The following is a 23858-nucleotide window of genomic DNA, read 5'->3' on the forward strand; positions in this document are numbered from 1 at the left end:
CAGAGATATTTATTACTACAAGAGAATAGAAAATGCTAATCTGTACAGCGAAGAGGTAAAAACTATTAACTAGAAATGAGAGGATGTTATTTACAGGATGATGAAGGTTATGCGCAGCACCACGCAGAGCGCAGCACTTGCTGAATGGTGTAGCGTTCGCGCGGATTCACGCAGAGGAGACCCCGAAGCAGCTGTTGCAACTCGGGGGTGAGATGGCAGGGCACCTCGTGCTGCCCCTTGATTATCTTCTGCTGTAGACGAGGATCATAATCGTCTTGAAACGGAAGCTGGCTAGTTACCAACACATACAGGACAACACCTAGGCTCCAGATGTCTGTTTTTGGACAGGCGATCGAAAACGGAGACAAAACCTGCTCAGGAGCAGCATATGCAAGTGACCCACCAGCCACCTCGTCGTCTGTGCTCAGCGATCTAGGAACAGCCAAACCAAAATCGCAGATCTTGACGTTATTGTTCTCATCCAGTAGTACGTTCTCAAGCTTCAGATCTTTGTGACATACATTCGCTCGGTCGTGCAGGTACGCCATACCACTGCAAAGCTGTACGAAGATAGCACGGGCTTCGTCCTCACTGAAATTATCCTTGCGCTTCTTCATCACATCGAAAAGCGAACCACCTGCACAGTAATCACTCACAACGTATGTTGCTGTATCGGTATCAATGATCTTGTGCACTTGGACAACGTTTGGGTGCGAAAGGGACTTCCATATCGCTAACTCGCGCTCTATCCGTTTATGCTCGGAGGAATTCTCAAGCGCTGCTTTGATAACCTTGATGGCTACTTTTTCTCCTGTCGAAATGGAGTAGCCTCGCCAAACAGTACCAAATCCGCCGCAACCGACTTGCTTTTCGAATACATAGTCGTCGATCTCGTCACCGCTTTGGATATCATCATCGTCGCTGCTTTGCTCCTTCGCTGAAGACATAGCGAACCGCGACAAGAAGGATGCGGCCGGTGACTGAAGATGCTCCCATGACTTTGAGGAGAGTTTCTGTGGTGAAGTTGCCAAGGAACGAGCACGACGAGTGACAGTGCTCTTGTTACGAGGAATACATTGTCGCAAGCGTGCACCGTGCGCTCCAGCTGGCGCAGACCCAGCGATCTCTTTGGGTAACGGCGAGAAGGAAAGAGGGGAAGGAGAAAGGGTGGATGGAGAGAGTGAGGGCGGTGTACCTAGTCGAGCGACAGGACCATCGTAAAAATCGTTGGCTTGGACGAGACCTTTCAATGCTTTGTGTGGATTGGGAACTGGCAATGGCTGCTCTGCGACAAATTTTTGATCATTTTCATGATGATAAACCGGAAAGAAGGATGCTTCTTGTGTATAGTTTGTGGTGCCGGTATCTATATGCAAGTCTAACTGTCTTCTACCGCCGAAAGGTTGTTCTTTAATGAATTGTCGATTTGAAGAGCGATTTGAAGAATCGTTGACCATCCAAAAGGGAATGCAGAAAAAAGAGTAAGACTGAAAGGAGAAGGAGAAGGTTGGTAGAAAAAACAAAAACGTTCAGCGATCCCCATCATGTGGTATTTTCAATAGTATTCAGACACCGCTCCGAGTCTTGATTCCGTGGTGATAAGATAAAAGTTCATCAGCCAATGGATGCTCAGAAAAGGATCTTGATGCGGCAAAGGCAAAACAGGGGCTTACTGGATGTGGAACTGAATTCTGCGCTTGGATGCCAGGAAAACCTGTGCCATTTTCCTCTATTAACCACTGGCATAATAGCTAGACGAACTCATGAGGCACCGGAAATTCTGTTTCTTTCACAGGTTAGAAATAGAAAACTGCGCAAACTTTCGGACATCCCTCTCTTCCATTCTTCTCCTTAACCCCAACGAACATGGGAAACAAACTTGCTGAAACCTTCAAGAAAGTCATCAAAAAGTACGCTGATGATTAATGCACGGGGCTCAGGTTGGCTCTCCAACAAACGTGGCAAGCACTGCAGAATGCACAGGAAATTTTCGAGCAGAAGAATGCACAGCTGGCTCGTAAAAAGTACAATGATATAGCTGACATCTTTACTTGCCTCCTCGATCAATAGTCTGGTTCTGCCAAGTGCCTCAGGACAAACCGCGCATCCCACCGAGGACGATAATCTGAAGGTTAAACTACGACTTCCATGGAAAATGTTTACAAAAGTAGGTTATCAAGAAATACAGCCTTTATCAGAAACAAGAGAGAAAGAGCAGCATCCCGAAAAAGAAATGCGGTCGGAATCAATAGGTGTCTGTCCAAATCCGCGGGTCTTTGGTTTAACAGGCAAAAGAGAGAACGGTATTCAATGCGAATTCTGACGTGGAACATTAACGGTCTAGCAACTGTGCTGCAATATCACCCCTGGGCAGAGAAAAAGTCATATGAGGTTGGTAAGAATTGTTTTGCCCAACAGCGAACATGCTTGCCCTCTTAAGAATGAGAACCACATAGGTCGTCTTGAACGCTCTCGAAGCAGACATCATTTGGCACGTAAAAGTAGTCAGAACTTGGAAAACGAAACTGAGTAATGACAATTTGCAAACAGCCTGCAAGAGATCAAGTGTCAACGCTCAAAATTGACGCGTGAAATGGCACTTGTTCCCGGCTATGATGCTTATTTTTCCTTTCCAAAAAAGAAGCATGGATATTCCGGCGTTGCAGTGTACGTCAAACAACCATTGTTGCCACTTTGGACCGAAGAAGGCATCACTGGTGTTTACAACAAGAAAGTACACGATCCTGATCTCGCGTCTTTCCTTACAACGCTGGATACGGATCCTGAGACGCTGGATGCCGAAGGCCGATGTATTATTATGGATTTTAAGGCATTTGTATTATTCAACATTTATTTTCCAAACGATTCGAGTGAAGTGCGCCGCAACTACAAGATGGATTACCATCAATGTGTCCGACGACGTGTGGATGATTACCTAAAGCAGGGTCGCCAAGTGGTTCTCGTCGGCGACATTAACGCCGTTCATGAGGAAATCGATCACTGCGATCCAAAACAGAGCAAAAAGGAACATGGGATAGAGGATTTCAAGGCATTGCCGCATCGACAATGGGTAGATCAGATACTGGAGCCGAGAGGACCGCTGGTGGATTTGTGTCGCAAGTATCATCCAAATAGAAGAGGAATGTTTACCTGTGAGTATGGACTACATAAAGAAAATCTTGCATCCTGGCTAATGTACGCATACTTTAGGCTGGAATATGCGCTATAATGCAAGGTAAGATAGCATATATGGCATATTTTGAAGCTGGAACTCTTGTTTCTTACCCTGTGTGAAATTGCGATAGACCTGCAAATTACGGTAAACTAATTGATTTATCTATTTATATTAAAATGCTTACAACTGTATACTAGGCACTAGGATAGACTACGTTCTCGCTTCAAAAGGAATTGAAAAGTGGTTCAAATTTGCAGATATCCGCGCAGACATCCTCGGTTCAGACCATTGCCCCGTTTATGCAGATTTACACGACACTGTCACCGCCGAGGATGGTTTGGAACACAGCATTTACGACCTCATTAAAGCAAACAGTGAAGCAGAACCTTCCGCATTGCTGGCAAAGAATTTTGACGCGTTTTCAGACAAACAAAAGAAACTTTCGTTATATTTTTCCTCGAAGTCATCGACTGCTACTACAGCTGCGCCAAAGACATCACCCAGTAATATCTCTAGTGTAACGGACGCAATAACGACAAGTGCAATAGCGACAACGCAAAGTAGATCCTCACCCACACCTTCACCATCATCCTCAACCATACACCATTCACCGTTGCAAAAACGTCCTAGTCAATCACCACCATCATCATCAACGTCGCTGCAGAAAAAACGGAAATCTTCGGGATCTCCTGGGCAAAACCAGAAACTGCTGAAAGCGTACTTTGCATCGACGGCGGAAACGAATAGTGCTACGGCATCACCAAGCGGTAACAGCGAAGAAAATTCTCAAGATAGCAGTGCTGGGGATGATACAAAAAAAAGGAAATATGATAGTGAACAAAATTACAACGAGGACGACAAAGAAGAAGCAATAGATATTGAAGCGCTTATGACAGAAGCCAAGGAACGCCAAGAGACAAAGCAATCATGGCAATCCTTGTTCAAACCCAAACCTGTCCCGCGATGTCGAGTGCATAATGAACCATGCAAGGAAATGACAGTCATGAAAAAGGGTCCTAATCAAGGCAGACAGTTTTACCTATGTTCGAGGTAAGAGTATATATTCACGCAGCACTGGAAAAAAGTTTAGCGCGTTATTTACATAACACATGGCAAGACCTTTCGGCCCGAAGGACGACCCATCCCGAGAGTACCAGTGTAATTTTTTCCAGTGGAAACACTAGGTCTATATGTATACCCTAAGGATATGTATGTCTGCGTGCATATGTATCTATGGAACAGGATCAGCAGCATTCTTCCGAAGCAAAGCAGAGACACAATGCAGCGAGACTACAAGAATGTGAGCGACGACAGAAAAAATTGTACTGTTAATAAAGCCTGTACATACCATCCCCAACAACATGCATCGTTCGTCCTGCTTGGACGCTGATGGATAATGACGGTTTGAGGAGGAGGGGTGGGCTGGTAGAAATACACTGCAATGCATGCAAACAAACACAATTAGTCAATCTAAATATGGAGTAAAATACGTCTCCAAAATTGCAATGTACCTCCGCTGTGAGTTGAGAATGGATAGTATGAAGACATGGAATTGCCATGGTGCGGGTTATGGTGTAGCTCTTGAGGTGGTTGGTATGCAGGAGGAGAGTCTTGTGGAGGCTTTGCATCATGGTAGTAATCACTGTAGCAAGGTGGCGGTGGAATGACAGGGGCTGAGGTGGGGCGAGGGTTCCGTTGCTGATGCTCGGCGCCCATCCCCATTGAGTGAGAGTTTCCCCTTTTCTCTAAACAGCAGCGAATTTCGCCAAAACGAGTTGGCACTCCTGTGGAAAAGAATCGAGTAGGTGTTTGAATTTGAAATTGATCATGCTGCATATGTATAATACACACATTATAGACCACGACCATGAAACCTCGACCCACTATATGCATCAACCTGCCATACTGTGAGCAGCCTTTTTGCGTGTTATGGCTGTTGAGCTTAAAATAGTTAGCTTAATCAATGTTGTTGGACATAAAATAGATAGTTAGCTTAATGGTGTATTATTCAAGCAGTTCCAGATGCTGAACGAAATTCATTTTCCGAATCCGTATCAGGGAGTTCAGGACGTACCAACTAAGCTTGATGAAACTCCGTCACAGGGCGGGCTGCTATGTGCATCCCAACCGATTCCATTCTCCTCCCTCCCTACTGCAATGGCTGGCCAATCCACTCGGTAAGCATCGATGCTGACGAAATGCATCAGGGCATGAAATGAATGAATGATGGATGGATGGATGGATTTATTGAACGAATGCAACAGTCTGTACAGCAAAGGCCGCGTCCTCGGCTACGAACGTGGAAAGCACACCCAGAACCCCAACTATTCCCTCATTAAGCTTGAGGGTGTCCAGAACACTGAGGATGCCAAATTCTACCTCGGCAAGCGTGTCGCATTCGTTTACCGTGCTAACCGTGTCAAGGAAGGTTCCAAGATTCGAGTGATTTGGGGCCGCATTGCCCGTACCCATGGCAACTCTGGCGTTGTCAAGGCTCGCTTCCGCAACAACTTGCCACCCAAGAGCTTTGGCGCCACCGTCCGTGTCGTAAGTAGACTCATATACACACTCAACTGATCTGTGGAAGCATCGTTTACTAACCAACATTCTTCTCTTTCTCTTCTTCCTCTGCTGCAACAGATGCTCTATCCCTCCAACATCTAAGTGATGAAGATGATGACAATAAAAATACACTCTGTGCATATCTTTAGTTTTTCAGCAACTGATTGACGGTATCATGGATACGATCACGCAATACTTCTACGGCAGCTGCTTTTTCTTCCAGTATTTCCTGCAGCTCTTGGAGATATCGCTCAAACTCCTCTGGATTATTGTCAGACAACGAGATCTTCCCTACCAGTTTCGCCTCCCGCTTTGTATACTCGGTCACCTCTCTGATCTGCGCACGATGTAGATTTACAAAATCTTCCATTTGCGATGCGTCGAGTTGATGTAGTGGCTCGGGAGACGAGATAGGGCTGTTTTCAAGCGATTGATCAGGCGTGTAATCGATGGATTTCGGTGGATAGTAAGGAGTGCTGGAACGGCGGTGAGGTGGTGGGGATGCAGGTGTTGTCGAGTTGATGAAAGCATCTTGTTCATGTGGAAAATCAACGTCAAAAATATCTTCTTCGTCATCATCATCGTCGTTGAGAATATCTGATTCATCCGTATAACTTCCGTGGTCTTCGCCACTGAATTCTGCAGATACTGACGTCGCTGCAACAAGTGATGATACCGGTGATCGCCAAGATCCTTCACGTCTAGGCAGCTCTATTGTACGTTCAATCGCTGTTGGCGCAGGGATAGACGAAGGTATTGCCGTCGCTGCTGTTCTTCTCTCCCTGTCACCTCGTAATTCTTTCACTCTGGACGTTCATTTCATTGTGTTAGGTGCAAGAACATTGACAAGAAAATTGGTGCTGTGACTCTTACCTGTCTGCATATCGAAGGGTATTTAGTGTATGCTCGCTGTTGCTTGCACCGGGCGAAATCGTAGCAATCATGCATGTGCGTGAGTTTCCGACAAACGAGTCTTTCAGCACCTATGACATGATATATCTCTTAGCAACGGAGCTTGCGGCATTCTATACCCTTACATTCTGGTTTACCTGTGTCAATTTACTTTGTCGAAAAGGGGTGTGTCCCTTGTCCAGATCCAATGCACGGATACACTCCTTCAATGCCAACAAACTCTTGTTGATTTCTGCACCTTCCAATCTTGTCTTTGCATCCGATTCGCCTCTGTCTGCACCCCGCTCGGAGCCTGCCAAGTCTATAAAACTGAGCTTGCCATGGATTATCTTTCGGTCCTTCTTGGGCTTCAGTAAAATCTGTAAAACGGCGTGGGATCTCGAAGAGGCATCGTTGGCACCAGTAGATCCGGTGGTGCGAACCTGGTTTCCATATTCAAACACCTGGACCATGTCACTTGCTTTAGTGATGGCATATTCTTTCAGACCAGCAATGACTACATTGTGTCGCCCGTCTTCTCGCGCAAACAATTTTTTGCGTTCATTCAACAGATCGTAGAGATGGCCTTGGTATATCTCGTACAGACCAACCCACGCCATCAAATGCTCGTTTTCTGGTCGCTTGAGTAGTGAAAAGATATCTCGAGTGGCGCGGATGTACAAACCATGTCGTGGATCTAGCATTGTAAATGTCTTGCCTGAACCGGTTTGGCCACTGCAAAGTGATAGGTAATCATATTGCCTTTTAGTCCAAAAGTAAGGTATGCAGACTACAAAATAGAGACTTACTATGCAAAGCAAGTAGCCTTGCCACCTTGGAATATATACTTGACGAGCGGCAACGCAGTGCGCTGATAAATAACGTCATTGCTGGTATCAGCATCGAAAACATCGTCAAACGTAAACGTGTGTTGCTCGATATACTTCGTAAGATCCAATCGCAACCTGCAATGAACGTACAAGAATTGATTAGTCCTTTCATCACAATATAGAAAGAAAGCGACGCTACGAAGATTAGATTAATTTAAATCACTTACTTCGGTTCATTGATCTGAATACTGCGCGAGCCGATAGCTCTGCCGATATCCTTTTCGCCTCGCTCGATCTCCTTCTTATTGAGTGGCCGCTTGCGCACGCAGACACGAATCTTTTGATCTAGGTCGCTGGGAGGTAACGAGTCCAGGTTTTGCGCTCGAGTTCCCGGCGGTCTCAATGCACCCATGCTTGCTCGACCTCTCATCTTCTGCTGTTGCGACGATGGGATCCCGTAGACGTTAAGCAGCGGCGCTGACTGCCGGTATGATTTTGGTTTATCGTCGTCTTCGTAATCTTCATCTTCATCGTCCTGATGGCTTCCGCTGTTGTTGCTGAGCAGCGAGCGCGGCAACTCGAGCTTTCTCGAGGTATCGCTGATACGCCCAGCATCAGACATGGTGCGAGTGCGCACAGGCCGCTGATGTGGATGGGAGACGATACTCTGCCGTCTAGTGCGTGTGTGATCTAGAGCAGGTCCTGCTGATTGGGGTTGCGGCAGTCTCGAGGGTTCATACGCTGACCTGGGGTACTTTTGGGGTGGGCGCAGGCCGCTGGTTAATGTGGAAGATGAAGTCATGATACGAAGCCGATTGGGACTTCGAAGAGACTGGATCAGGTTGAAAACTTTGCGGCGATCGACTGTATCTGTGATACCGAGCGCTGCACAGTCTTGCAAGGAAAGCTGCAACAAAAAAAGATAAAAAGGAATAAAGTTATATTTACACTACGATAGGAAACTTTCGGTTGCTAGTTGATAACTAAGCAGTACGATACCTGCGCAAGACCGTTCAAGTGGTTTATCCCGTTTTTTGAGAAACTAAAGAAGGAGTGCCGTTGTCAAGACCTGACAGTCGTCAGACACCTGATTGTTGAAACCTACGTTGTGTAGAACTAGTGTTTTGACACGGCGAGATAAGCATAACGTGTAATTTCGAAATAGACTGACACGTTGCAATTTACCTGCTCGAGGTCATGCTGCCGAAGGGTGTCGAGGAAAATGGAGGCACTCATCGTTAAGAAAACCGTTCTGTGGAGGGGGATCGTGTCCCGAGAACCAAGCAAGAGAGGGCTTTCTTGTGCGACTCCAGGTTTTTCAATGACAGATTGTTCGTGCCACAATCAAAAAGCCCATTTATTCTCTGTTGTCCGCCTCGAGAATTTCATTCTCGGGTGTTTCTCGCAAAGAGCCGCTTAAACAAGAAAAATTATGCATAGCTGTGTGAATAAGTCTACGTGCTGCAAACTTTTCCTTCGCTCTAAAATACTCAGGAACCGGCCGACAGGACTCGAAAAGTTTTAGGTTTGCATCTGTCTGAATCTGAACTTTCTGGTTTGACCTGCCATCTTTCCCAGTACCGTATTCCATGAGCATTCGCAAAGCTCTTCTGCGCTTTGCTCTGTCGTTTATTAATCAATTTGTATTGCTTGCTCTTCTACTCATGTACTTTTGACAAAGCGGCAAGACTAAACAATAAAATACTACGTACGTCAGAAAATATCTATTCTTGGAAGTCTATCGGCAATGTGTGTATAATATATTGTAACAATCGGTCAATACCGGTATTGATCCATGATCTGGTGCTTACATCGATAACTGCACGACTTTAATAAACTCAAGAATAAAAAAAAAAATTCGGTCTACACAGTCCTTTTTTGTTCATCGTCTACCTTACGTGCTATCATACATACAATACAATTTGCGTCTTGTTGACAAGAAGATTGTTAAAAATGAGAATAAGCTATAAGAGTAGCTCTGGAATTCAGTGATCGTGAGGGAAGTTGAGAATATGAGAATTGATATTGTTTTTGGATTAACGCATCGAATGCATGAAATGGTCAGAGAGCGATCTATAAGTATGAGTAAGTACGCGAGATTAGACGAGTTTCGCTTCATATTTTTTACACATCACGATGACGAAACGCTTGTATAGTAACTGACACCCGCTGGACAGTACCTGCTCGAACTCGGATAACTACATCATTTTGGCTACCACTTTCTAATCCCGATTGCGACGCATCGATATGTATTTAAGACCTTAAGATATAATGGGGTAAACATGAAATACATGCAGAATGGATCTCCACTCGCTGCAGGATTTTGAGAAAGGTATCGCTTCGTTGTGTGATGCACAATTTTCTGTTTTATCAATGCAAATTCGGTCTTCCTTGCACGCAGGCAAAAAGCGTCGTGCATTTTCAGGAGGTTTCCTTGCGGTTTGAAGGTTTCTGAGAGAGACTTTCAGCATATGCACACATGTATAAACGCAATGATTTACAAGCATTGAAATTGCCTACTGTGTTAAACAAACTCTGTATTCGCTCCCCGTTTTGCTTATACATTATTATTAAATAATTTTTATTGAAATTAATCTTGCGTGCGAAGTAAACAAAGCAAATCAAAGTTATGAAGGAGAATATTTGCACATTGGGGGACGCATGGCACGGTGAAAGACAGTCAGTATACAAACCCTATTCGGAAGACATACGAATAACTTACCCAAAGGTATCCTGGCGCCTGACCAAGGATTTTGCCACTCACCCCATCCAGGGTGGTGATGGACAGTATGATATCCTTTTTAAATGGTAGTTTGAAGTGCCCAAAAAAGCAGAAGGACAGAAGCCAGGAAAAAAAAAAAAAACGCGGACAACCAAGCGGAAAAACAGAGGGAGTGGCACACTGAAATAAGCAGATGTTGATGAATGAGCGTTGCTTTTCAATCCAGCATTTTCTAAAGGTTGCCTTACCAAATGATAACCAAACAGCTTGCCCCTCAAGAACAGGGCGCACTTTATATTTTTCACAGATGACTGACGACGTTTCTAAACATGACTCCAACACAAAGAATGCTTAGTCCAATACAGGTGGTTTATCACTTAAAAGCCCCTACAAGTTTGTGGTAGGTGATAAACTAGAGATGCTCGCTATAAATAAACAATGAAAACATTGTAAGCACGACCAACGTCCGAGGGTTAGAAACGAATGACCATAGCGTGGTTCGTGATCCTTTTCAACTATATATGCTTCCTATTGAATAGTATGAATTCTAAACCCATTTTTTCATTTCATAATACGACGTGGAGATAATACTCGTAGGATATGATAGAAATTTCAAAGGAGTTGAAGTATATAATTGACATGTTTCAGACTACATACTTGCAAAATGACAACAAAGAAAATGATGCGGTGTGGAGCAGGTACCTTATCAGAATGATTCATACTGCGAGGATTATGATGTGTATCTTTTGACAGAGATTGGATGACCACAGTCCACTAGATGGAAAAAGCTTGTATGTAACAGAAAACTCTTTCTAAAAAATGCAGACATTGATGAAACAAGGTCATTTTTTGTCTAGTGGTTTATTCCAAATGACAGCAAAGCCCTCAGTTTAGAAAGCAACTGCAAAGAGAATAAATTGGCTGTTCAGCATTTAGTCGCGATGAATATGTGCAATCATTGGGGCATTGCAACTGCCGTCGACACAGGGTCTTTGTTAAGAGAGACGAAGTACTATTATGCTGCCTGATAGCAAGCAGTACGCACAGGCTTAGACGTACGACATTTACGCTAAGCGATGGCTTGGATCTATCCAAGTCTGTATTTTGTGGCATTGAGAGCGTGAAGATCTGCTGCATATTTCGGACACCTGTTATCCTCAAACTTCGTAGGAAGAATAGAGTGTTAAAGGCAGATGGTCGAAACTCACAGCTTGTTATAATATGCAAATGCAGACGCAAACTTCGAGTAAAAATCCTGTATTTCCAAAAGCACAGACATATATATTTGTATCACGCAGAGAAGCTGCATGTAGGTTTGGAATGTGGAGACAGGAGCGGGCTGAGCAGGAACTCCTTCATTGCATCGGAAATGTTTCCGTAAAAGACGATACTTGGCAAAAACAAAAGATCCATTATGTATGGATGATAGAAATTTGTTTATTGTGCGTAAGTAATACACAGCTGACGGTTTGTCCATTATCTGAAGGAAGGCAGACGCGAAAAGGCAGTTGACACGAGGTTTTAGCTGTTGCGGAGATCTAGGAAAGAAAAGCCTTTCTGATGTTCAATGCGGCTCCAATTTCCCTTCCTCCGTCCATCTATCACCCTCACCCGTTGTCAAAAGATATGGCGCAACCTGCACCTCCTCCCTCACCACCGACACAAGCCAGCACCAGCACTGCAGGAACAACCCACCACAAGAAACACACCCGCCATCATGTCAAGCGCCGATCAACGGGTCGAGTCCATGTCACTAAACTTGCACCCATGGCGAGAGCAAACAGCCACAATGCACACACTGACACCGAAGCCGAACCAGACACTGATCAGCAATTTAAACGGCCCCACGTCCGTCGCTCCCAGTCACAACGGTCGTTACATAGATTGTCGTCGTTTGAAAGGAAAGGCGCTGGCTTGACTGCCCTTGCAGCTCTCGAACCAAGCGAAAACGCCGTAGCCATCTCTCCTCCCACCACACCCCCGCCCAAACGACAACAGCAGCAGGAAGAGCGTCCCACACCGTCAGTTTCATCGCCAGCTGTGCTACGGAAAGATGAACACAAACCAAACTTTTTCGTATCGCACATGGCACCAGCCGCACCTATAGAGCAAACATTCAATGCAGTCGCAAATAATCTGGTTGTGCCGGATAATGCCGCTTTACCCGCAGCCATCCAGCAAGCCTCGCCGTCCAAACCATCCTCCGCACAACCTGTCAAGAAGAAACATTCGCCTTTACGTTCTCAATTCGTCGAAGATCATCACCCTAGACGCCCACTCAGCAACGTTGCCTCGGCGGCTACAGCACAACCGCCGGGAATGACTCGCACGCAGCAAAAGGTCCTCCTGCAGCGACAGCAATGTTTAGTAGATGATGAAAACAACTTGGCTCATCCCCGAAATATGCTGCGCCTGACCCGCGAACTCGAACGAGTCGGCAATGAGTATCGCTGCGTTAGAAGGTTTCGAGATCCAATGCTCGAAAGTCTTGCTCGATGTATGGAACTCCGCGATAGCAGCAATCATCCAACCCAACAAAACGACCCGCATCGTTTAGATACCACTCAACGCACTCGATCATCCTCCGTCCTACCTTCCTCGACTCAAGCCGACACTCTTCACAACACTGTTCAACAACAGCCGCACACTGAACATCGAGAAGCTATCCGGCGTAGACACATGCAACTCAAAATGGCCTCTACTCAACCGCAGTCAAGTTTGGGATCCTCTTCTTCCCCATCCTCCGTGCAATCTACTACTAGCACACTGGGCATGCTACGGTGGAGTGCTGGAGCATTTCTTGATCGCATGTGGAATGGTTATAATCATTAGCAACGCTTCGTTCTCGTATTCCTAAAATAAATGTCTAGGACCAGCAGACCATCCTCCCACTGGCATTGCCACACAAAATAGTCATTGACTCTGTGCGCGGATGGAATTGTGCTACCGCAGGCACCGCGGTGATATGGTCTGGATCGTACAGTTCTGTGACAGTGTTGCCGGTCTCTCCAGAAATGATATGAACTGGATGCTTCATACTCCCAATGGCAAAATGCTGATGATCTTTGCCGTTCACTACGTGAGAGACGGTATTTTCGTTCCAACGAGCCCTGAGATTGGTTACCCATCGACCCGTGTGTGTATTGTGTGGAATGGCTGACTGTAGCGACACCTCTCCACTGTCAGCAAGCTCAAATATTCGTATATAGTCATCGTAGGCTGTTGTAACCAGTTTGTCGCCTCTCGGAGACCAGTATGCACTCGTTACAGAGTACTCGTGAGTAAGTTCATGCAGAGGCTCCTTGTCCAGCATCCTGTTATCCCAGATAGTCGCAGTCCTGTCATTGCTGGCAACTGCGATCAAATGCTCGTGCACCGGGTTCAGACTTATGCTTCCAATTTTCTTGTCTCTGAGCGAATGGATTTTCGGTGTCCTTCGGCTTCGAATGTCATGTTGTGCTACCTCACCATCCGATGTACAGAACCATAGCTGACAATAGAGTTATATTTGCATTTAGATATACAATGCATTAATTGTGATGCAAGCACTTACTGATTTACCATCCAATGCCCAATCAAAATGCGTAATGGGATACTTTTCGCTACCTAAAGAGATAGATTCGAAGGATCCTTGTGCTATATCAAAATACTGTATCGTGCCATCGTAAGACGAAGTATACAGCCGCTGATCGTCAACAGGATTGAACATTAGGGTTGTAATGGCACGCGTGTGTGGGCGATACATGTACACAACCGGTTCCTCTTCTTCGTCGTTATCCTCTCCTTTTTTGGATCCATTCACGTCCCAGAATCCGAGATTACCAGAAGTATCTCCTGCAATGGCCAGCAGCTTTGTATTGGAAGGATGGAACACAATTCCATTGATACGATCTGTAGTTACTTTGACCGTAGTCCAGGGATGTCGAATCTGCAGCTGCGATGCATGCCGACGAAGCGCACTCTCTGCATCCATGTCCTTCTTCTCTAGCTTCCTAGCTACCGGCTCCGTATTGGGTGCTTTGCGAATAGACTTCAGTACATCCATAAACTCCTTTTGCTGATCTTCGTCTAGTCTATCGATACGTTTGCTACGTTTGGCCTCAGAATCATCGCCGTCAGGCGATCTGCTGCGCTTCAGATCACCCTGATCGGGGACTTCACTTGCCGCAATTCCACGGAGACGCGCCGATACCCGTGTTGGAGCTTGTTTCTCCTTTTGTACTTTCTTGGGCGTGTGCTTCTTTGCAGGGCTGGATCGCCGCGGCACGTCAAGCTTTGGAATGTTAAGCTGCCGTAGCAGTTCATTATTGCGTCTAAGCACAGAACTTTCAGTTGCTTTGCATTGCTAAAAGTCAGTGGATCCAGGATCCAGTACTCAATGTTCTCTAATCGCTTCTTTTCGTAATCGGAAAGCACCATGGCCAGACCAGAAAAAAAGGTTAAAAAGAGAAAGATTTAAATTACAGGCTGTATTGATTTGGGATCCTCCGCGGAGGGATCTGGTATTAGAGGAACATATATCAAATAGCCGACAAGGATAAGATAAGCGATACTGGGTCCAGCTAACCAGAATAACCATCCAAAATCATCAAGGAACATTTTGAGCAAGTAAATATTGAAGCCAATGACGATCCAAGAGATAGCCCATGATATAAGCTGACCTGCCATTCCTGTCACGAACGTCTCGCTCATGATATACGGGGAATGGGACAGCTTTAGGATGGGTATCACGACAATGGGTAAACAAAGACTGTACAGAAAAGAGAAATAAGTTATCTGGGGATCGGTTATTGTAAAGACAAACGAACCTTTGGAGGACATTGAGGATTTCACCCATGGTATCAAAACGCTCTACAGCTAGTACAGCAACAAGCATACTCGGTACCAGTGCTATAATTCTAGTTATCGCTACACGATGCCATTGTTCGCGAAATATCGCACCAAAGTAGCCTTCAATAACCTATCCAGTGCGTCATAATTTAATTCCGCGTGTCGTGTTTTCGTGATATTCTCCTACATACATATTGTCCGGAAAGCGTTCCAGTCATCGTACCTACAAGAGATAATAGTTTTAATAGACCATTTTGTAATTTTTTGCTTTCACACATACTGCTCTGACCGGCAGCGAGGAGGCCCGCAGCCCAAAAGTACTTTGCGTAATATCCGAGCGAATTGCTCAGGACGCTGGATGCGTCGTACAAGCCCGGCAAATCTGTCACTACGCGATCGGGTTGGTAGAACACTTGAGCAAATGCTACCACAATCGCCATATTGATCAAAAATGACGTCAAAAGTGCCAATCCAGATTCTATAGCAAAATAGAAATTGGCTTCTCGAAGTTTTGCGTTAGAAGGAGTCGTGCCAAGGTTCCGAGACATGACGAGAGCTGAATGTAGGTATAAGTTATGCGGCATGATAACAGCTCCTATTGTTCCAACTGCTTGTACAATTGCTTGCTCTGGAATCTCGGGAAATACGATGCCTTCAAAAATTTGCTTAACGTCTGGATGGGACATGAACATCTCGACCCAAAAGCTGCATATCATAACTGCAATTAGCGTCATGAAAAATGCTTCAATTTTTCGAATGCCGTATTGTTGCAGAAACATGAAAACGAAAGTGTCGGTTGCTGTGATCAGTACGCCGATCCATAGTGAAAAGTTAAAGATTATCTTGAGCGCAATGGCGGTGCCAATAATCTCCTGGATATCAGATCCAATGATCGCTAGTTGCGAAAAGAGCCAGATAACAAAGGAAAGCTTCCGGCTGTAGTTTTGTCGTATCAGTTGCGCCAAATGCTTTCCTGTTACAACACCTAGTCTCGCTGCCAAAATTTGAATAGCAAGACCTTCTCAACGTTTTAGCAAAGATCTCTGTATGCATACGCAAGACACTGCATACCTGCAGCATGTGCCCAGAATAAGAGCCACAAGAGTTTGTAGCCAGCGATTGCCCCTGACTGCAGGTCACTTTCCAGGTTGCCGGGATCCAGATAAGCGATGGACCTTGTGAACGGTCAGGGTTACCAACATGGAATTCCCAAGGCAACATTGCAATCGTTACAACTTACATGAGCCAACCTACAACAGCAAGCAATAGAAGCAGCTTTAGAAAGTCTACCTGGATGCAGTAAGTTACAAAGAGCATACCTGGACCCGTGTATTGTAGCAGCTTCGTTATAGAGAATCCACCATTCTCATGCACAGATCCTGTGTCTACTTGACCCTTGACGTCGATCTCCACATCCCATCGAGAACCCTTCCGGTTATCTATGGTAGCTTCGTAGCCGGTAGTATAAGAAGCACAAGTAGGATTCAGTCGGCTGTCTTCATTACAGTTGTCTTGATGTGCTGCACTCATGAAGATAGAAGAAAGGAAAGGACGGTAGAAAAATGACGTCTGCATTTGTGCCTGGATTTTTTTAGTCCTGGCAATTTCTGCATGAATTATAGGATCTGCATTTTACGAAGGATGTTCAATACACAAAGGAGTACAAGAAGGTACCGGGTAATGATAGTAAATAATAGCTCATTGACGGTATAGAATTTACAAGAATCCAGACTCCTGCAAAAGACGTGTAATTTTTTCGTCCTCGCGCTCTCTAATATACAAAACAATGGAATGAGTTTGTTTTCTTATCTCGAATCCAGCACTAATCTGCATAGTTAAACGGTTTTACCTTGGTTCAAGCTTCAAGCTTTCACTATAAAGTGTTTCCTCATCACGTGTGCTCTGCAGGTTAGCGAGGATGAACTGCTGCAGCTCTTCCACTGGTTTTAGCTGGTATAACGATGATTGATATTGCTGGATCTCCCGGATCACTTCTGCTGTCTTGGCTCGTTTGGCAAAGTTAATCAAGTGGTTAGATTTTTTGAGATAGTTTGGATTTCCATCCTCGATAAATGTCAAGTCTTGAAGATAAATGCCAAAAAACGGAATGCAGGGAGGATTGATAGAATGGATGATGGCTCGGTATTCAGTGAAATTGCGATTAGCACCCATCAGTTTGCGTATTTGTGACAATATTTGGTTAGTCCGTGCGCCGACCATCTAAAATATTCTCTTGTTAGATCCCACGTCCGGAAAAGTTGCTAGTATATCTTCACTTACCTCCCACGTCCTTTTTAATCGACCGACGGAGCTATTGTCGAACGCAGACAAAACTGCCATGCATGTGTTGAAATTGTTAAGCAGCCTGCATTTCTAGACACGCAAAATGCAAGTTCATCATATAAATTAACGTCCGGATTTCGGTCTACTAAATGTCCGTACCTCGGCAACTTGTACCCAGTATTTTATGACGTTACTTCGCTTCTTGATATCGCTTTGGCTCAAAATAGAATCGGATACCCATGAGGTAACCTCGTTACAGTATTCGATGGAAGCTCGGATGTTCACTGCCACGTTACCACCATCCTCGTTTGAGTCCTTAGACCAAGCTTTGTCAAGACATTCTACCGGGCGTATAGAACTGTATAGTTTAAAATCCATGATCGTCAATTGTCGAGCCATCTCAAGGGTATCAACATCCATCAGCTTGAACTTTTTGCGGCTGCGCCAGATAGGTTCGGGCGGATCCCTTAAAGAGGGAACCATCCTTTTAAGACCTCCGCCGCTCTCATCGTCTTTTCGTAGACGAATAAGGCGCTCCAGCTGATCTGCCGAGAAACTAAGGGTGCTTCTGATGCTGGTATTGGTAAATTCTAGCAAAGGATCCAAAATTACATGGTCGTCTTCATTGTAGTAAGTTTCGAGCCAGTTCTTCAAGACATTGAAAACGCGAAGTCGGACCAGTTTGAGCTTCTTTTGTGTCCAAATTTCATGCTCTTCCTCTGTCATGCCCTCTGGAGGTGTCAAATTGTAGCGGGCTTTCAGCAGCTCCAAAAGTTCCATCGAAGTACAGAACGATCGATAGGTAAGCAAAAATGTGTTAATGAAATTCATGTCGAGATAATCGTGTAACGTCAAGCGTTCAACGAGAGCTGGAAGTGTACCACCCTTGACATTTCCTTCCATATTGAATACAATTTCGCTTGGATCATAATCATACTGAAGATACCACGGTCTATCGTTTGCCGCTGGTTTTGCGGCTGCTGCTGCTGCAGCTGCAGCTGCATCGTCACCGAAAATCTTTTGCAGCTTGCGTGAACTTGGCCGAGTACCTGGTGTATCTGCCGTGGGCGTCGACGGAGCTTCCGATCCGGAATCTTTAACAACGGATTGTCTTTGGGTCGAATTGTCGTCGGTTTCAACAGCTGCTATAGTGTTGGATGCAGATGCACTAGACACTGGTTGTTCGATTTCCTTTTCGAGCGCCGTACCTTCTTTAGTAAGCGTCTGCGGTGTAGTCTCTTCCGGCGCAATGGTTGGTCTTCCTTGCTGAATCGGCTCCGTACCAGTCTCTTCGGACTGAGCCTCGGGTAAGGCGAGTGTTGAAGTAGATTTGTACACGCGGACAAGTTCGCTAACGCAAGAGCAGATATTGCGGATAGATTCGCTGATATGCTTTGCTGCTGCCTCCATTTCGGCGACGATACCTTTAAGAGGTACACTTTCGTCCGTCATCGTCTGCATCCAGCAAAACAGAACACCGAGTCCGTCAGATAACAGCTGTCGCTCCGCTTTGAGTTGATCTGTCAATGGAGACTCGTCGACGCTTTGGAAGTCGATATCCTGTATGATACCGATGAACTGAGCAGCTTGGTTTGCAAGATTGCGATACTGAGTGAAAAGAACAGCTGACATTGAGGAGCGGGATTCCTCTTGGTCGCTTTCTTGCTTGACGCTCGCCAGAATAGCATCGACAGATTCATGCATGCTGTTTCCGTATGCTTCCAGATTATCTGCAAGGTCGCTCTGCAACGCAAATTTAGCCCTCGGCCCATCTGTTTCTCCTTGTAATTTCTGCTCTATTTCCTTTTCAGATTGCTGCAGCCTGGGATCCATATGCTGTACTGAAATTGGAATATCTTGACAGGTGTTTACAAAATTGCGTACAGCAAGTAATAGTTCATTGGATTCAGTTAGCATTTTGCTGATATTATCCTCTGTGTCGTGTGCGCTGAGTTGTGCTGAAAGGACCAGTTTCGACATTGCTGCCATCATAGCACGATGGTGGGATCGAAGGATTGAGCTTGACTTGATATGTGTGGACTCTTTATCAATGGTTCCAGAAGTGATCAGCATCAAACGAATGGCGTTGACGATCCCAGCAGCTGAGGGTACAAATAACGATTTTTCAGCGTTTTTTGCAGCAGCGTTCAGATTATGAATAGCGAGAGCAATGTGTGCTGATAACTTATTCCAAGTTAGAGGCTCATTTACGTCTATGACTGATGTTTTGCGCACAGAGGGCTGACGAGACGGAGAGCGTGGCAAAGGTCGGGGTGGTATCTATTTTTTGAGCAGTAAGAATCGCTGTTGGTTCCCTTGAGGTTGGTTTCTACAACGAACAAACATACGTTCTGTTCATCGTTAGGGGCAAGATCCCATACTATTTCTTGGGTATGGGTGTTTACATAATAGACACGTCCCTGAGCTGTTTGTCTTTTCATCCAGCCAACATTTTGCTGCGGATAAAATCTTTAGTTCTCCGTAAGGATCGCTGCCTGTCATTTGTTTACCTTGTCTGGTATAGTGCTATCTTCAAATGCATCAATCACAGAACGTTCATCCCAAGGTCGACTATCGACGGATTTGAAGTCAAATGTATCGTCTTCGTCGTCGTCATCATCATCCACTGAACCATTTACACCATAGGACACGTCTTCTTCCAACTCTGATTCAGACAAATCGGCAGGATGTGTTGATCGCATTTCGCCTGTCACATGATTGTAATAATAAAATTCAGATCCATCTTCTGTAGTCTGCAGTATCCAATTAGGAGGCAGGGACGATCCATTTGTGGGGTCACTGTGCTGCGACTGTTTTCGTAGACGGGCACCATATGCATCCATTGCCCCGTCCTGGTACGGTAAACTCAGCCTGTATTCATTGTTCTTCCGTAGAGGTACCCCGTTTCTGCTAAGTGGGATCATATCGGATGCCTCAGAATAAGCATTTTGGAACTTTTTTCCATTAAATATTCACATTGAGTGAGTCTCTATCCCCGGTTTCAACTTTCCTTATCTTCTATACCTTGCTCATGGCTAGTAATCGATCGTCATCAAGTCCGCGTATAGTCAAAGCATCCTCGTCTTCGAAATCCTCTATGACTTCGACGTAATTGCTAGGGAACCAGCCTCTAGCACCATTGCACCTAGCGGAATATTATTAGAAATAAAGAATGTCATGCAAGATAGAGGTGAGTTTGTGCCCGTACCAGCCGTCCCACCAGCCGGATTCCAGCTTGGTAAGCACCTCAATGACATCGCCCTGCTCGAAGCTCAGTGATGAAGGATCATTCGAGTTGAACGGGTAGCGGGCCTGCACCCTGGACAAAATGCGCACTCTGGACATATTGTTTGGTACCCAGACCTTAGCCGTAGAGCGAGGCTGTAAGGAATGGTGAGAAAAGGCGGAGCAAAAGAGGAAACTGGCTCTTTTTCGTGTGGGAGGGAAAGGCGAGAAAGAGTCCGCCTGTGCACTTACTCTGCGCAAACTTGTGCCGTAATTGTCACGGGCGGTCTTTCACGTTGCACGCGATTTTGGGGTTACAAAATCCTGGTTTGTGTCACGCAGCTATAAGCGCATATGCATCAAATATGCGCACATGTAATTCGATACAAAAGCGCGTCGGGACATGGAAGAACGCGTCATAGCAATAATAGCATCCTTCATGACATGTACCACAAATATTACTCGGCGATCGTAAAAGAAAGGGTCTTCCAGATTCGTCCTCAGCGCTCCATAAGGCAGCGGTCCGTTTTCTCCTCCCATCCCCCCGTTGCTCTCCCTTGGAAACTCGACTTGTTGCCTCTTTGCTTCTGAGACTGCGGTGCCTAAACCTTCACAGCACCCTGCCTTGCAGTCGGTTTCACAAATATTCAACAATAGGAGGTAATGCATCGCGTTCTACAACGCAGCCCGGTTCAGCCATAGAGCATGGGTGCCACGTGGCCGATGACACTGTGTTCCTGTGAACAGGAGTGTCCGCTATGACCACAATCGCCTAAAAGTTTTATTTGCCATATCGGAGAAGATTATCGGCTGTGAAGCAGAAAGAAGGAAAGGGTGACAAGCACCATATATTGTAATTGGACTCTGGGAAAAAAGTCACTGCTGTTTAACAAGTCCTTTGAAAAAAGCAGTAGTCTTTGCTGGATATTCTGACGAGAAATATACACAAAGCATTATGATCTGTGCCCTTTAATACTGACTGTCATGTCTCGTAAATATTTACAAGGTGTGAAAAGCAAGAGATCGACATGTTGCAGCTCTTTGTAAGCTGGCTGTGAGAAGAAAAAGGTTAACAGTAATAATAAACCATTGAATCTATACCTCTGGGATATGCCCATTCATTTCAGATTGTCTCTTAGGAAGCAAACCTGTCGACTTGTGCTTTGGGTAACCAACGGCTTGTCTTCATAGGCAATCGGAGGCAAATACCATTAAATTCGCGTCATAACACGTAATATCCGAATATTTCGATAACGGCACCATTGACGAAGATAATAAACATAAGTCAGTAGGGAGCGTTGCATTGATTTATGTGTATATTTATACTAGGGAACCTGAAATGAATAAAGGCAGTAGTACGTAAATTAGATAGATAGAAGGAATAGTCTAGTATCCAGAGTATGCGCGGATCTTGTCTCCTTTGATTCTAAGTAGAAGAATAAGGAAGGCCCAGACAAGATTAAGCATGCCAAAGAAGAAAGTGACCCATCCAGCGCCAACAGCGCTAGTCATTGGATTGGCTGTATACAGTTAGTTTTGTCATCTAAGGCATGTCAAGTCACTGTAATACTTACCAATTAAACTTAGCGTAAATGTCCAAAGCATACGAACAAAGTTAGCAGCAGCTGTGACGCTAGCACCTTTTCCGCTCACGGCATCGACAAGATACGACATGACAGGATTGAAAATATTCACCATGGCAAAGCACTGGACACCAAACATGATGATAGAAACCCATACACTCCATCCCTTTTCTACAGGCCAACCCCAAAGGAAAAAGGACAGAGGATTAAGCAGAAATGCGCACGGCCTGTCGATACATCAGGAACTGGGATCCTTTGGTGCAATGGATAATTATGACGTACCAAATATTTGGAGCCAACCGGTCCTCCGGCACAGCGATTCCATCCCGCTTTGAGCGCGCACGGTTCAAGAAAATGTCCGATAATTTGCCAGATATCAGAGAACCGATTACTTCACCGAGACCCGGGGAAATGAAACTGAGACCGATCAGACTAGATGAAAAATTGTACTGCTTGGTGTACAAGTCTGGTAGCATGTTTTCAATAGCAAACATGCCGCCAAAAGCAAGTCCAGTGGCCGTCGCGCAGATAAAGACGAATGGATGTCGCAAAAGCGCCTATGTAGAGTAAGAATATTTAGTATTGGAGAACATTTATCCATTCGTGATTGATGAATATTTACCAAGGAAGATAGAGGATTGACCATTTTTGCCTCAACCACAATTATTTCCGACTTTTCATCGATTGGAGCATCAAGTTGTTGGACATGGTCGCCTTTACCCCATACACTTTCGTCTCGATAAGTCTCTTCCATGGTAAACACTACGAGAAGCAAGAGGATGCATCCGATGACAAACAAAAGCCAAAAGACCGATGGCCAACCCCATCTTTCAACCAAAAAGCCTAAGTTAAGGTTCTTAATTCCTTTCTCTCCGATTTTGGCTCTCGATCATTGGCTACCTCCAAATATTGGTCCAAACAGCGGTCCTGCGAACTGTCCTGTAAAATAGATGCCCAATGCATTACCACGCTCGTGAACAGCGTAGACGTCGGCAACAGAGCTATTAACGACTAGCGTTTTAGATCACCTGGAATTCGGAACCGATGTGTTCTAGATGTATATACACAAAATTGGTCCTTACCCAGCTCCGATAGCCCAAGCAGAAGATATTCCAACAGCTTGCAGAATTCGCATGCCCAGAAGGACGTAAATATCCCTGGCAAAACATCCACCGAGCGATCCACCAGTATAAATAAAGATGCTAAAGAAATAGACCGACCGCCGAATGTTCCAATGATCGCTGATACTGCTGTAAACAATTGGCTATTTATCATGTCCCGAAGTTAAGTGCATGTTTCCGTTTGAAACTTTCTTTTTTCGATTCTCTTATTTTACCGCAATACCCATGAAAAGCATATAGACAGAATTACTGAGCGTGACCATAATACTGGGACTGTCGAGTTCCGTTGTGATCTCCTCGAGCGCAGGAAGCTTAATGTCCAGGTTATGTTAGTTGCTTGGAGATCGCAAGAACGGGTAGAATCTGAGCAAGCCGCATACGTAAATCGTAGAGCAAAATCCAGGGATAATGGCAATGAAGCAAACGAGACCTAGAAGAACACGCTTCCGCCATTGTGGGAGGTTTCGTGGATCTTTGGTGACCTCCGGTCGCAACTTGAATAGCGACTTTAGATACGGAGACCCCATCTTTAACATCTTCAAAGAAAAGGAACTGAAATCTCAGGGCCAAAATCTCAGATTTCTTAAATCGGGTAATCTGGAGTGAGACTAGCTTTATTTAGTATCCGTCATACTA

The 23858-nt window shown here is 45.1% G+C and overlaps 10 protein-coding genes across 10 annotated transcripts; 3 read left to right on the plus strand and 7 right to left on the minus strand.

Moving 5' to 3' along the window:
• Positions 1-107: 107 nt before the first annotated feature.
• VTP01DRAFT_6477 (uncharacterized protein) lies at positions 108-1457 on the minus strand (the record flags this gene model as incomplete). The annotated part of the gene is made up of 1 exon (XM_069385382.1): positions 108-1457. The coding sequence occupies one exon, from the start codon at positions 1455-1457 to the stop codon at positions 108-110; it is 1350 nt and encodes a 449-aa protein (XP_069242850.1).
• An 853-nt stretch (positions 1458-2310) lies between these two features.
• Positions 2311-4359, plus strand: VTP01DRAFT_6478 (uncharacterized protein; the record flags this gene model as incomplete). The annotated part of the gene is made up of 7 exons (XM_069385383.1): positions 2311-2391; positions 2457-2491; positions 2551-3152; positions 3211-3235; positions 3306-3319; positions 3373-4225; positions 4293-4359. The coding sequence occupies 7 exons, from the start codon at positions 2311-2313 to the stop codon at positions 4357-4359; spliced, it is 1677 nt and encodes a 558-aa protein (XP_069242851.1).
• A 60-nt stretch (positions 4360-4419) lies between these two features.
• VTP01DRAFT_6479 (uncharacterized protein) lies at positions 4420-4891 on the minus strand (the record flags this gene model as incomplete). The annotated part of the gene is made up of 3 exons (XM_069385384.1): positions 4420-4465; positions 4524-4611; positions 4687-4891. 3 exons carry the CDS (start codon positions 4889-4891, stop codon positions 4420-4422), a joined length of 339 nt encoding a protein of 112 aa, XP_069242852.1.
• Positions 4892-5197: 306 nt separating this feature from the next.
• On the plus strand, positions 5198-5752 carry VTP01DRAFT_6480 (60S ribosomal eL33 domain-containing protein; the record flags this gene model as incomplete). The annotated part of the gene is made up of 2 exons (XM_069385386.1): positions 5198-5352; positions 5440-5752. 2 exons carry the CDS (start codon positions 5198-5200, stop codon positions 5750-5752), a joined length of 468 nt encoding a protein of 155 aa, XP_069242853.1.
• A 130-nt stretch (positions 5753-5882) lies between these two features.
• On the minus strand, positions 5883-8694 carry VTP01DRAFT_6481 (uncharacterized protein; the record flags this gene model as incomplete). The annotated part of the gene is made up of 8 exons (XM_069385387.1): positions 5883-6543; positions 6611-6720; positions 6787-7363; positions 7438-7593; positions 7686-8365; positions 8458-8500; positions 8564-8574; positions 8644-8694. 8 exons carry the CDS (start codon positions 8692-8694, stop codon positions 5883-5885), a joined length of 2289 nt encoding a protein of 762 aa, XP_069242854.1.
• A 3112-nt stretch (positions 8695-11806) lies between these two features.
• On the plus strand, positions 11807-13012 carry VTP01DRAFT_6482 (uncharacterized protein; the record flags this gene model as incomplete). Its single annotated transcript, XM_069385388.1, has 1 exon — positions 11807-13012. One exon carries the CDS (start codon positions 11807-11809, stop codon positions 13010-13012), a length of 1206 nt encoding a protein of 401 aa, XP_069242855.1.
• A 34-nt stretch (positions 13013-13046) lies between these two features.
• On the minus strand, positions 13047-14599 carry VTP01DRAFT_6483 (uncharacterized protein; the record flags this gene model as incomplete). Its single annotated transcript, XM_069385389.1, has 3 exons — positions 13047-13670; positions 13734-14493; positions 14556-14599. 3 exons carry the CDS (start codon positions 14597-14599, stop codon positions 13047-13049), a joined length of 1428 nt encoding a protein of 475 aa, XP_069242856.1.
• A 36-nt stretch (positions 14600-14635) lies between these two features.
• VTP01DRAFT_6484 (uncharacterized protein) lies at positions 14636-16540 on the minus strand (the record flags this gene model as incomplete). Its single annotated transcript, XM_069385390.1, has 7 exons — positions 14636-14930; positions 14989-15140; positions 15202-15233; positions 15291-16028; positions 16082-16185; positions 16251-16260; positions 16330-16540. 7 exons carry the CDS (start codon positions 16538-16540, stop codon positions 14636-14638), a joined length of 1542 nt encoding a protein of 513 aa, XP_069242857.1.
• A 186-nt stretch (positions 16541-16726) lies between these two features.
• Positions 16727-20638, minus strand: VTP01DRAFT_6485 (uncharacterized protein; the record flags this gene model as incomplete). Its single annotated transcript, XM_069385391.1, has 8 exons — positions 16727-16781; positions 16860-17230; positions 17291-17383; positions 17453-19573; positions 19642-19749; positions 19804-20247; positions 20318-20438; positions 20502-20638. 8 exons carry the CDS (start codon positions 20636-20638, stop codon positions 16727-16729), a joined length of 3450 nt encoding a protein of 1149 aa, XP_069242858.1.
• Positions 20639-21904: 1266 nt separating this feature from the next.
• On the minus strand, positions 21905-23758 carry VTP01DRAFT_6486 (uncharacterized protein; the record flags this gene model as incomplete). The annotated part of the gene is made up of 8 exons (XM_069385392.1): positions 21905-22038; positions 22093-22328; positions 22384-22658; positions 22724-22944; positions 23002-23102; positions 23184-23365; positions 23438-23533; positions 23603-23758. 8 exons carry the CDS (start codon positions 23756-23758, stop codon positions 21905-21907), a joined length of 1401 nt encoding a protein of 466 aa, XP_069242859.1.
• Positions 23759-23858: the final 100 nt, after the last annotated feature.

This window comes from Rhizomucor pusillus (assembly GCF_041956525.1).
Source record: "Rhizomucor pusillus strain CBS 183.67 unplaced genomic scaffold VTP01scaffold_3, whole genome shotgun sequence".
Lineage (NCBI taxonomy): Eukaryota > Fungi > Mucoromycota > Mucoromycetes > Mucorales > Lichtheimiaceae > Rhizomucor > Rhizomucor pusillus.